Below are 13,254 nucleotides of genomic sequence, written 5' to 3'. Positions count from 1 at the left end.
AATATGTTGTCACTGTTCTCCCAGCTTTTGAAGTGTCAACATGAGAAGTTGGATACCTCCTAAATTTGTTTACAGAGTCAATAGTACTTGAGAATTACAAGAGTCTTTATTTAGACCTGGGTAACTTAAATGGCTTCTATTTAAAGTGTTTCTTTAAAAGGCCTCTATGTTGGAGGATTGGTCACAAGTGCAATGTTCAGAGATGAAACGTAAGGGAAATGATTGGCTCACAAAAGCACCAGTCTAATGAAATAATTGAGCCAATGGAATAATCCACCAACCCATCAATGAGTTGATCTTTTGCATTAAAGCTGTTGATAATTCATAATTTGTGGCATTATTATGACTTGGTAAAATCTACAAGGCAGGCCTGCTTGGAGGGATGGCTCATCAGTGTATGCCTTTGATGGGTATTTCCTGTCCCACTCTTTCCAGGCTCACATGAGGTGAGCAGCTTTCCTCTGTTATGTTCTTCTGCCTCACCTCAGACCCACAAAAACCATAAGCTAAAACCTTAGAAACCAAGAGGCCAATAAATCCTGCCTCATTAATTTACTTACTCAGGTATTTTGTAACAACAGTGAACATTGTGATGGCTAATTAAAGGAAAATATTTGTAGATTCAAGATACCTTTATTCTGATAAATACCAGCCAAATGCAAGCCAGAGCAGAGAGACTAGGGAGAAGGGGCAGCAAGTGTTCCATGTGTTTGCGGCTGCTTAAGAGCCCATGTCGCACTCACTCTGACCTCACCTTGACCTTCTGTAGCCAGCCCTTAGGAGGTGTGGTTACGGTATCTCCCTACAATTCCCCTTTTAGTCTAAAAGAGGATTAAAACTTAATAGTGTAAAATATCCAAAATTAACAATCATAAAGGTGAAATACAAGAAGATACAATAATCTGCTATTGCACATCCTAAATATGCCTATTTTAGCTAAGCCCTGAAAGAGGTGTCCAACTTGAACACCACCTTCCACTCCCAACGCTAATAGGAAAGTTATTCCTAACTAAGCTTACACTACCCTAATAGACAATAATGGAGAATGGGGGCATAGCATCCTCCAAGTTACTTCCTGCTGAAATGGGACAATGGTAGCCTTGTGGGGTCCTGTGAGAAAAAAAAATGTTAGAATAGTGAAATTCTCTAACAGGTTATATCCAATCCATGTTAGATGGGATTTGCTTGAATGAAGATCTAGGTTGAAATCCTCAACTTGATTGAAGTCAGTACTCGAAGCTCTAGTCAGTGTCAGTTGAAATGGAGTAAGTTGGATTCAGTGTAGTCTAGGAGGTATGGCTCAATTCCTTTTCCGGAGCGTCCAATGATTGTTGTCAGGCGGGTCTTCATTGGCTGTGTGGGACTCAAACATAAGTATTAGCAGAGAAATGTTTGCTTGTACATGTGTGTATGCTGGAAAAGGCAATCGTGGAAAAATAATGATTGTGAGACGGTGTATACCTTGAAGGAAAGAGCCAAGAAAGACTGTATTACATCAATTCGCTTCTTGATATAATACAGAAACTCTAAAGTTTAGTTAAACAACATGCTTGGATTTTAGGGGAGGAAAGCCAAATCCAACTCTAAATCCAGCATTGATTTACCTGAATAGGGATTAGGAAATAAGGAAAAATAGAGTTATTCGGGCGCCAAGTGAAGGAAAATGTAGATTCAAGATACCTTTACTCTGGTAAATACCTTGACAGGCATGGTCAGGCACACCTGTAGCCAGCCCTTAGGAGGCGTGGTTATGGTGTCACCCTACAGCTAATGTTGATTGTTGAGTTGGTAGAATCTAGACTCACATAAAACAAGCCTCCAGGCATGGCTGTGAAGGATTATCCTGATTATGTGGATTGAGGTAAGAAGACCTAACTCTACTTGTGGATACATGGGACTCTGAGCTCAGATCCTAGATTACATAAGAAGGGAAAGGCTAGCTGAAGTCTAACATTCATCCCCTTCTGCTTCTTGATGAAAAATGCAATGTGACCAGCTGCCTCAACACTTACTTTCAGGTCCTTCCCATTGTAATGGTCTACACCATCAAACTGTGAACCAAAACAAACCTTATCTCCCTCAGGATTTTTTTGTCTAACATTTTATCATAGCAACTGTAACCAACACAATGAGCCAAACACTCAACAATGAATAGATGGAAGCTTTCACCTTTTAGAATTGAGAGACAAAATGCTCTGAAAACATTTACAATTCTGAGTTTTTAAATTACACTCTAACCAGCTCAATCTTCCCACATGCTTCTCCAAAGAAAATCTAAAGTCCTATAAACTGATGGGCTTACTTAATTTGTGTTTAGGAAGTGTGTGTGTATGTGTGTGTTGAGCCTATTGGCTCTATGGAATTAAAAATTCTTAAAATTACTTTTACAGGTTAAAGACTCAAGCTATATTTAAGTCTCGAGAACTGGTTGCTGATAACGAATTTAACAAACCCCAAGAACCCGATCTTGATATGAATGGTAGTGACTCTGGACCAAGGTAAACCTGAGGGGGGTGAGGGAAGGCAAAATACTAAGGATGTGCATACTTAGAATGTGTTTGATAATTGCTTATAGCTTTATGTTCATCATTAGCTTTTTTCCCTTTTTTTTCTGTTGATAATGGTAATATTTTTGAGGCAAGATCTCAACTAGCTCAGGCTGGCCTTGAACTCGTTATATGACCAAGATCATCCTTGAACTTCTGGTCCTCCTACCTCTTCCACCAAAACACACAGGTCATGTGTATGAGCTACATGCCTGCTTCTTATTACTATTTTGGATCACTTAAAACTACATGAATATATATTCTCATTATGCAATTTTGAAAAAAATTGAAAAGAATAAAAATCATTCACAATCCTACCTTCAGAAACAATCATTAAGCCACTTTTTTTTCATAACTGTGGTGTTCTATATTGAGTAATAAAGATTATGCTTATACAGAATTTTATGTACTCACTCTTTTCTGATACCATTTAATACTTTGAAGAACTGTGTTAGTTTAGTCAGCAAGTATTTATTGTGTAGCCACTGTATGCCCCTATATTTCTTATTTACCTATTCTACATTTACTGCCATTTTAAAATTGATACAATTTGATTATTCATCTTTTTGTGATTCATTTTCTGTGAAAACTATTTGGACCTTGTTTTTATGTGAATTGTCCTAAACATTAGTGCTACTGTACATTAGTTAGCCTTTTACACATCTATTTTGTACTGAGTAAACAGTATACTCCTACAGTTGGGAAACTTTCTTCAGTCCAGAGAAATGTATGTTTTGCAGTCTATCAGGTCTATTTTTGCGTGGTCTCTTCCTGGAACTTGAGTTGAAATTCAGTGTATTTCAGATGCTGAATTTCTTAGAATCGTCTTCCATTGCCTCTTTTTATTCCTCTCCCACTTTTATTATTCATCTTTATCTTTCTCTCTAGTTCCTAAGAAACCTTCTGAGTTTTATCTGTCAGGGATTCTCTTGGGTTTTATTATTGCTGTCATTTTTAATGTCAAAGAACTACTATTCTTCAAATGTGCCTTTAAAAAATATTCGTCCATTCTGTTTTATATGTGTCATATTTCTCATAACTCTGAAAGTATTTATAGTGGGTTTTGAAGCTGCTTCTGTTCCTGATACACTATTCTGTTTTTAACAAGTTCAAGTTTGTCTTGTCCACAAATATCTAATTAACCACTATTATTTCTAAGCAAAAGCAGTAAACAGCTATTAAAAGCTTTTGATATGTGTCAACAAAGTTTGTCAAATTCTGGGTTCCCTATGGATTAGATAGAAGCCATGGGGACTCCTCCCTGTTTCTGCCCATAGGTCTTTTCTCTTGGGTAGTCAGTTCTCCTAAGAATAAATTGTATGACTTGCTGGGAAAATTGGATGGGGGCATTTTATGAGCTAGGCTGCTGTTAAGTCAGATTTTCATTGCTATGACAAAATGCATTAAAAACTCTAATGGATGAAAGGATCTTTTTTTATTTCAGAGATTTCAGTCTGTGATGAGGCAGAATACTGTGATAGAGAACACTTGGAAGGACAAAGTTGTTTACCTCATGGTAACCAGGAAGCAGAGCTTAGACCAATATTTCAATATCCCATTCAAGAGGGTACCCGCATTGTTGTGCTCTACAGATCATCACCTAAAGCTATCCACCAACAGCCAGATAACCCTCCAAACATTTAAGATATAAACTGTACCAGCTGACAGTGTGAGGGGCTCTGTGAAGAGTGAAGAGGGCCTTGATATGTGTTTTCACCTAATACCTTTTTGAACTGTTTGGCTTTCTAAAGCCAACTGTATTTCAGACCCCCACACCTAGAGTCATTCTTATGTATTCATGTGCATGTGGACATGTCTGTGAGTGCATGCAGAGGCCAGTGGACAACGTTGGGCTCATGATTCTTCGGGCATCATCTACCTTGTTAATATAATATTGTTATTAACTCTGAGAATGTCATGCAATGCATTTTGATCATGTTCACCCTCCATTTCTCCCCTAACTCCTTCCATAACCATCTCCCATTTCCCTTGTTTTTTGAGATAGTTTCTCTCCGGCCTGGAACTTGACAAAAAGGCTCACCAGTGAGCCCTCACCTATCTCCACTTCCCCAATGCTGGAATTACAAGCATGTGACACCTATTGCCTTTTATTTGTTTATTGTTTACTTGTTTGTGGGTTTTTTTGGTTTTTTGTTTGTTTGTTTGTTTTGCATTTACATGGGTGCTAAAAATCAGGTGTTTTACCCACTGAGCATCTCCTCAGCCTGCAGTCACTTTTTCTTCCTTTCTGGAAGTAAACCTCCAGTCAGAGGGCAGCTTGGTGGTTTTAAGGCTCTGGCCACTTGTAGCAAGCTGATAGGGGAGGGGGCTTTCAGGAATTCTCTGGCAAGGTTCAATCCTTTTCCTTCAGACCAACAGCAGTTTTTGATTTTTTTTTTTCTAATTGGCTAATTGAATTTAACTCAAACCTGCTTTTCAGACTTCTGAACTTTGTGACACCTTTTACCTATTGTCACATTTCTACAGCTTGACAGGCTTCTATCCTTCTCATTCTTTCATGGTTCTTTCAGAGAGGCTTCAGAAAGGGACAGAGTTATGTTTTCAATCAGGCCAGTAAACTGGCTTTCTAATGTTGATTTGAATAATTAAGCAACACTTGGAGATTTAATAAACAGAAAGAATCCTGCGTAATTAGCAATTTCCTAATATTCAAATAAGGTGAACATTTGTCTATATCCATTAGCACTTTGTATTTCTTCTTTGTAGAACTTTTGTTCTCTGATAGTTTTTTTTTTTTTTTTTGGTAGGGGCATTACTGTTTTTAGATGCTATGTAAGAATTTTTTATTACTTTTTTGGAGGGAGGCACTGTATAGACTTGGTTGATCTGAAAGTCACTGTGTGGACCAGGCTGGCATGGAACACACAGAAAGTCTCCCTCTCACCTCTCGAAAGTGGTGAGATTAAAGGTCTGTGCCACCATGCCCAGACTTCTTGTTACTTTTTAGTTTAAAGTATTTTTCCTATTAATATTATTATTATATTTTTCATATGCAAGTAGCTATCAATTAGAGATAGCTTCTGGGTTAGAAATGATCGGCATGTCTACTTCTTTCAGATCTAGGGCCCTGGTACGGTACAGACCCATGCAGGCCCTGTGCAGGCTACCAGTCTACGAGTTCATTTGTGTTCCAGCTCTGTTGTCTAAAAGGACTGATTCCTTGATATCCTCATCCCTTCTGGCTCTTTCAGCTTTTCTGCCTCCTCTTCCACAGAGTTCCATGAACTCTGAGGGTAGGGATTGGATGGAAACATCCCTTATAGGGTTGAGTATTCAAAGGTCTTACTCTGCAAATTCTCTGGCTGTGGGTCTTTGTACTTGTTCCCATATGCTGCAGGAGGAAACTTCTCTGAGATGGCTGAGCATGGCACACATCTGAGCATGGGAATAGCAGAATGTCATTGACAATCATTTTATTGCTACATTCCTTTAAGAAAACAATAGTATTTATACTTCCCATAGGTCTCTGACTTATCAGTCTCAGGTTCTTAGCTACCCTAACAGTGTCTGATATTGGTTCCATCTCATGGTGTGGACCTTAAATAAAATCAGATATTGGTTACACAAACGGAAGGGAAGAAGTCAAATTATCTTTATTTGTAGATATGATAGTATATATAAGTGGCCCTAAAAGTTCCACCAGGAAACTACTACAGCTGATAAGTACATTCAGTGAAACAACACCTTTCCCAATAACCTCAAATTTATAGAAAATGTCTTTGGGGTAGCTCTAACTAATCAAGTGAGAGACTTAAATAATTTAAAAACTCTTAAGACATCAGAGAAAGAAATTGAAGAAGATATCAGAAAAGGAAAGACCTCTCCTGCTCATAGATCAGTAGAATTAATATAATAAAAATGCCATTCTACCATATGCAATCTCCAGATTCAGTATTGTGGTATGTTTTTAAAGAATAGACTTCTCCAAAATAAAGTTGGCAGCCCAGAGGTTATTTTTACAAGATACCGTGAATAATTTATTATTGTAAATTATATTTAAGAAGTTCACTTTGAATCTGAAATGTACCCCAGAGACTTGTGCTTTGAACCCTGGTTCTTCAAGCACTGTTTTGGTAGGCTCTAGGAAGTGGGCCCAGCACGTCAAAGTAGGGGGTCTCTGGAGGTTACACCCAGCCTCTGGTTCCTGTATTATCTGCTGTGATATGAATGAGCTCCTGCAAACATTCCAGCATCCATGAGCTGGACTGAGACTATGAACAGAACTAAGCCTTTGTCCTTTAAAGTGTTTCTGCCAGATACTGCAGTTATAGCCATACAGACAACTTGTAGAGCCATGATAACCCCCCCCCCCGAAAGTTTGTAGCTGTTCATATTCCCAGTTTTGATTTCTGAATGTTCATGACTGGTGGTCAGGTGCGTATAGTGATGCTGGGATGACTAGTGCTCCAGGGAAGAGATGAGCATGCTTTGAACAAGGTTTCCAAGCATTGTGATGTGTATGTTCTAAACTTTAAATTGTGAGGATAGTAAGATAAGATCATACACTGCTTCCAGAAACTATTTACTAGTATGCCTATGATGATGAAAACAGACTTTTAAGATATTGTTATAAAAGAATTAGAAGCAGCTTTAGTAACTGCTTTGACAGTGTGATAGCTGTAGGAAAGCCAAGAATTCTCACTCAGCAGCTCTTAAAATTTTAAATATAAAATGAAGTTTAAAAAGGAAAAGACAATAAATCCTCTCTGATTCAACTGATATGGAAATGGTGTTGTCTCCATTTATCCAGAAAAAGGTAGAGCTGGGTCAGTCAAGATTACCGTAATGCCTTGAGCAGCCTGTATTATTAACACTAGAATACCTGCTGCTTTTAGAAGACAATCAAAAACCATTATGAGAATGACCTTTCAATAGGAGAACTCCCTAGATAAAATTTAATTGTAAACTAAATTTTTTTATTTGGAAATTTAAATTATCTGAGTATTAAAAGTACTCTGTGTATTTAAAATATCAAACTGACTCAAGTGAGGCATTAAGAATTTGGAAATAAAATAAATGAGATAACGAGAAAGTTAAAAACATATTTTTTTATAATTAACAGCTCATTTTGAGTTAATTATATACAATTACCAAAATCTAATTGCAATTTATTTTCTATTATCTGTGGGAAGAATCACAGACAAGGGAGCTTCCATTGCTGCCTTCCTGCATAAATGCTATAGAATGAAAATAAATAATCTGCAAAGCCTTAATGACAAATAAGATCAAATCGTAGGGCACAGCTGAGCCAGGCCCTTGGAAAGTAATTACTACACAAACATGGAACTGACTTAATTCACCAGAATCTCTGTTTACAGGCCCCTTTTTATTTTTTAATTCCTTAGATGTTTTTTCATTTACTGAGTAAAGATGACTTTCATAAGGTACTCATTTTCCAATTAAGCAGATTCCTAAATTTCTCACCAGTTTGTACTTTCATATAATGCTAAACACTTTATTACAAAACTTTATTGCCCACTTATTCAACTAAACACTTTATTAAATACCTACCATTGAAAAAATTAAGTAGGGGCTGGGAATGTAGCTCAGTGGTAGACCAAGCCTAGCATACTAATTCTGGGTTGCCCCCCCCCCCGCCCCAAGCTAGGTAAATAAATGTCAGTTTTGCTGATTATGGCAGAGTGTAGGGAAGCTGTTACCTTAAGGAATTCCAAGGAGAGGAAGGAGTGTTGGTATAGACACAAGTGACCATAAATCTAAGTGTTTTTTCTAGATCTAATTCTGTCATTGGTTGTTTTTTGTTTTGGTGGTAGAAAAGTACACAAAATATATTCAGAGCTGAAAGTATAAAATTTAATGTGAGGCTTCACAGCTTCTGTTCTGAATGTGATTCCTATTGTATATAAGTTCATTGAATCTGGGCCTCATTACTTTGAGTATGTGATACTTTTTATTTATTTGAAGGATTTTTATAATAAAATTTGTTTAGTAAAATAATTTCTTAAAGGTACAGGAACTTTTTAAATTATTAGTTGTAATTAAGTTTTGTAATAAAGTATGGTTTTTTAAAAAAGAGAAGTCAAATATATAAATTTTACCATTTATTCTTAATGTAGGGGGTATGTAAGAAGCATAGGAAATAAAAGATATGTTTATAAATGCAATTTGAGCTGAGTCCTGAAAGGTAAGATAGGACTTTGACAGTCCAGTTATAGGGACCTTCTCCCCCTCGTCTGCCAGTGGTAAGAGAGGTGGAGAGACTCTTAGAGAAAGTAAAAAATTGACATTTGTCTGTGAGGACCAGCAGCAGGAATGTTTCACTGCAACACAGAGATTAAGGGAAACTTCAAATGAAGAATACACTTACTAGTGTATTCTCCAATATGCTTTACTAGATTAGGCTAGATTTAAGAGGTTTTAAATATCAGGTCCCATTTTGATTTTGAAGATCCCTGGGGTAGTAGGGTGCTAGAATTTGCTTTTTTATTAATTAGCTGCAGTTTTAAAGATAACTCAGTGCACCTGATCTCTCTGTCTGGGAGGGAGGGAGGCAGGGAGACAGGGAGGCAGGGAGTAAGTAACTGGACATTCACTAGGAGTCTCTCCATCCATAGAATTCAGACTGTTAGGCAGAGAGGAGTCTCAGGATAGGCTCTCCAATAAATGACTAAGACATGGATCTGAATCTCTTCAAAAACATCAGAGAAAGATGGGGTTGTAAACTCAACCTTAGAAAATATCTACATGTGAGAATCTTAAGGGTGAAGGGGGTGTTTATGTCAGAAGTTACAGTTGACAGAGATTGTTGAGCCACCTGCCTGCCTTTCCTTCCCTCTCCTTTTTTTTTCTTCCTTCTTTCCTTGTTTTTTTTTTTCCTTATACCCACTGCCCATTTGTAATGTCTTCTGAAAATGTCTGTTAGGTATAATTCCCATTTTTAATATCAGGCTATGTGGGTATTTTTATTTTTGGTGTTGTTTTTTTAGTTCCTTATAATTCTGTATATTAATACTTTGCAGATATATAGTTTACAAATACTTTTTTCATTCTTCAGTCTAATGTTTGTTTCCTTTGCTGTACAGGTTTTTAGTTAAGTAAAATCCTGTATCTTTTTTTTATTTCATGTACTTTTGTGATGTGTCAAAAAAAATTAGTATGAACAACATTGTCCTAAGAGCTTACCCTATGTTTCTCCTAGCATTTTCATTGTTGCAAGTCTTATGTTTAGGTTTCAGTCCATTTGGGACTGAGCTAGTAAGTGACAGGGATCTGATTTTATTCCTTTGCATGTGGTGCCATTTTCACAGAACCATTTATTGATAAAATTGTCTTTTCTCCAATATGCTTTCTTATCACTTTTATCAAAAATCAATTAACAGGACTTAGTGATGGTGACACATGCCTTTAATCCCAGCACTTGGGTGGTAGAGACAGGTGGATCTCTGTGAGTTCAAGGCCAGTCTGATCTACAGAGTGTATTCCAGGACAGACTCCAAAGCTACAGAGAAACCCTATCTCGAAAAACAAAACAAAACAAAACAAAGAAATCAATTAACTACAGACATGTGGATTTATTTATACATAAATAAATCCTGTTCTCTTGGTGTCTGTCTGTTTTCATGGTTGACACCATTCATATGTGTGATATAAAAGCTGGTCTCATAGAATTTATGATTAGAATGATGGTTACTACATGCTGGAGGCAGTGGCTTCAGAGACCTGTTTCTCATCTGTCAAATTGTTTTCAGTTACAAAAGGCTGTTTTGTCTTCAGTACTTTTTCCTAGGCCTACATTACAATTTTCAAAATTTCTCTACCTTTTTAATAACTGTATAATCATCAGTTAAACGCTGAATACCCTAATGGTCCAGCTCTCCCACTATTAACATATCCATATGAAACTTCTCGTGCATGGACATAGCTCCATTTTCTCACAGGATCTAAAAGCTGGAGGTACTGCAAGTGTTCTGTTGGTAAATGGTAAGTAAAATGTCCTATCACACAGTGGGATACTTGGCAGTAGAAAGGAACAGGATACTAATGTGCAGACCTAAAGCAGGGTTACTATGGTTCCACTTAAACAAAATGTCCTGAGGAAGCAACTCCATAGATAAAAGTTGTAAGTTAGCCATGATCCAGTTGGGGAAGGGAAACAAGGAAATACTGCACATGGATATAATGTCTCTTTGAGGTGTGTAGAAATAATGTAACCTTAGGTTGTGATGATTATTGTACTGCCCTGAACTCATTAATCATCACTTTAAGCAACTAAAACTTCTTTAAAATATGTCCTCTTTTAGTGTTATTAAAACTTCTAAGTAAATTATCAAATGAGAACTGAAGAAGTGTTTCATAGCTTTTCTTCAGAATACATGGTCCTCCTGCAAGATTTCCTTGCACACTTGTACATGTTTGCACTGTTTAGGAATTGCTTTTAAACTGATTTCCCAAGATGGCTATAGGCAATCTCTCTGTATATGATGGTTCCATAAAGAGGAACAGGTACTATGCAGTCCTATTTGTGATGTTGATTTTTTGTTGGTTACTGGCAACTATATTTAAAAATTATGTGTTACCAACAACTTTAAAAATATAAGTTCATGGTAAATATACTGCACATTTTCATGGTAAGAAGTAAGGAGAAGGCCAGCACAGTCTGGTACCTACCTGTACATGTCATGCCTGACCCTGGGCCCTTCTGCAGCAGAACTTCCTTCTTGAGCTTCAGATGGAGACACCTTTCTTCTTCCTTGCCCCAAACACTGGCTTTCAAAGGATGGCTAGTAGACTGAAAACAAAGGCCACTGAAGGCCCTTTTGAGCTGTTGTCTATACACAATTTACTGTTACTTTGCAGATCAAAGACCCTCATAGGAAAAGAAAGCCTCCTGTCCTACCTACCCCAATATCTGGCATTGTTATATGCTTAGAATTTGTATCTTCATATATCTTAACTTCATGTTCTTGGGTCTAGATACTTTTTAATCGGATTCATCATCTTAATACATCAAAGTATATAGTATCTTAATTAATAAGTGGGATATTTCCTTATATGGCAACTCACAAATTTTTTTCAATATGATGGACTTTTTAGGTGCACACCTTTTTGAGGGGACTTATATTTGTGCATGTGATACAGGCTGTGGTTGATAGAAATTGGAGATATTTCCTAAGAATACTGTTGCTACAACTAGTTAAATGTAAGCAATGGTAATAAAATTGTGTAAACATTTACAGTTTGCCTGCTGCTCATGAATGGATGGAATATCAGTGATTCTATGCTCTAAGTATTTATACAAATACTTTTCAAAAGTAATTTTCTTCCAAGCCAAGAGCATTATTAATAGGATCGGGACACTGGATCTTCCATTTCTATTTGAGCCTGCTCACTTTAGAACTTCATTCTAGGACTTATTAAAGGTGAGTTGTTTGATTTGTTTTTAAACAATAACTCTGTGAGTTGTTGAAATCTGAAAGGTACAAGTTCTTGTCACAATATGGAGCAGAGGTGGCATCCTGTATCTTGAACACTTCCTCAGGAGATAAACAACAGACTTGAAGATGGCAAATGTTTGAAGTTGTCACTTCTAATGACTTTTTCTGCAGGCCCCAATAATTGCAGATCAGCCTGAGACCTACAGCTTTTAGTTGATAATCTTTTGGTAGGGGCCAAAGGACTGTTACTATATATTGTGATCCAATTGATAAAATGTGTGCAGGTCAATTTTCTCATGAAGGAATCTATAAATATGTATCTATAAATATGTGCTGTTTTACTTACATAACTAAAATATTTACTCATTAGATATTTTGCCTTAAGAGGAGGGTGTAAGGACTAAGCAAAATAGATGGAAGCCAAAAGTCATTTTACAAGCAACCACCCATTTGGCATATAAGATTTTTATGTTCCTCCTATTGAGTATAGACAGCAAGGTTAAGAATAGTGATGATTAAGTCAATTTATTTATCCTTAATTTTCAGAAGTCCCAAGAGTTCCCTGTGAATGAACATAATTTTTTAAATGCCATAAAGGGTTTTAATTTTAATTAGCAGTATCTTCAAATTGCTTTTCTAATTGCCTAGAGGTAGTTAAAAATATAACTTTTAGATTCTTACCATTCATATAAACACATAATATACAAATAAAAACAGCAAGTAAGTGTATTCCTTATGTTTTTTAAAAAGTGGTCTTCTTTGTGGAAGCATTCATATGTAAGCACTCTGTAGATAAGATAGAATAGTTGAAGAGTTATTAGAATGCTAGAAATAGCAACCTTGTTCCTAAGTATGCATGAAGTATTTGAGAATACAGTCATCTCAATTGGCCTGTGATGGTTTGCACTAGGTACATGCTGTCTCAGAAGAACTCACTATCGCATATGAAACTTAATTTTTTATAATCCTGCAGAGAATTTTTTATATTGAGGTCATTTGCTTTCCCTATTGCTCCTGTAGTGAAGATTGATTTTCTGCATTTGCTTTGCTGTTTGGCATTTTCTACTTTGCTGTACACTGTATGCAAGCCTTTTTGCTTAACCTTGAATCTGGTCCTTGGGCTACCTGGTGGACCAAGTCTCTGTTGTTGATGCTGTGTTCACCAGAGAAACAGAATCAGAGAAGATACACATTGTGAGACATGTTGCAAAGTTTGCATACAAAATTGTTGGCCAGGTACGTTGGAATTTATGACATAGGCTTTCAAGAAGGGCAGCTGGAACTTGGAAACA

At 36.7% G+C, this 13,254-nt stretch overlaps 1 protein-coding gene across 5 annotated transcripts in view; it reads left to right on the top strand.

Moving 5' to 3' along the window:
• The window catches only part of Kiaa1328 (KIAA1328 ortholog), a 276,897-nt gene that overhangs the window by 177,906 nt on the left and 85,737 nt on the right, over nt 1–13,254 (top strand). For all 5 annotated transcript variants that reach the window (XR_004768371.1, XM_035440239.1, XM_035440240.1 and 2 more), the window contains one exon: nt 2,391–2,498. Coding sequence is in view for 4 of the 5 variants with exons in the window: in XM_035440239.1 (XP_035296130.1) it covers nt 2,391–2,498 (108 nt within the window). In the remaining variant the exon portion in view is untranslated. The remainder of the gene's footprint in view (nt 1–2,390; nt 2,499–13,254) is intronic.

This window comes from Cricetulus griseus, chromosome 2 (assembly GCF_003668045.3).
Source record: "Cricetulus griseus strain 17A/GY chromosome 2, alternate assembly CriGri-PICRH-1.0, whole genome shotgun sequence".
Taxonomy (NCBI): Eukaryota; Metazoa; Chordata; class Mammalia; order Rodentia; family Cricetidae; genus Cricetulus; species Cricetulus griseus.
Note: the sequence above shows the minus strand (reverse complement) of the source record. Positions and strands in the feature narration are given on the sequence as shown.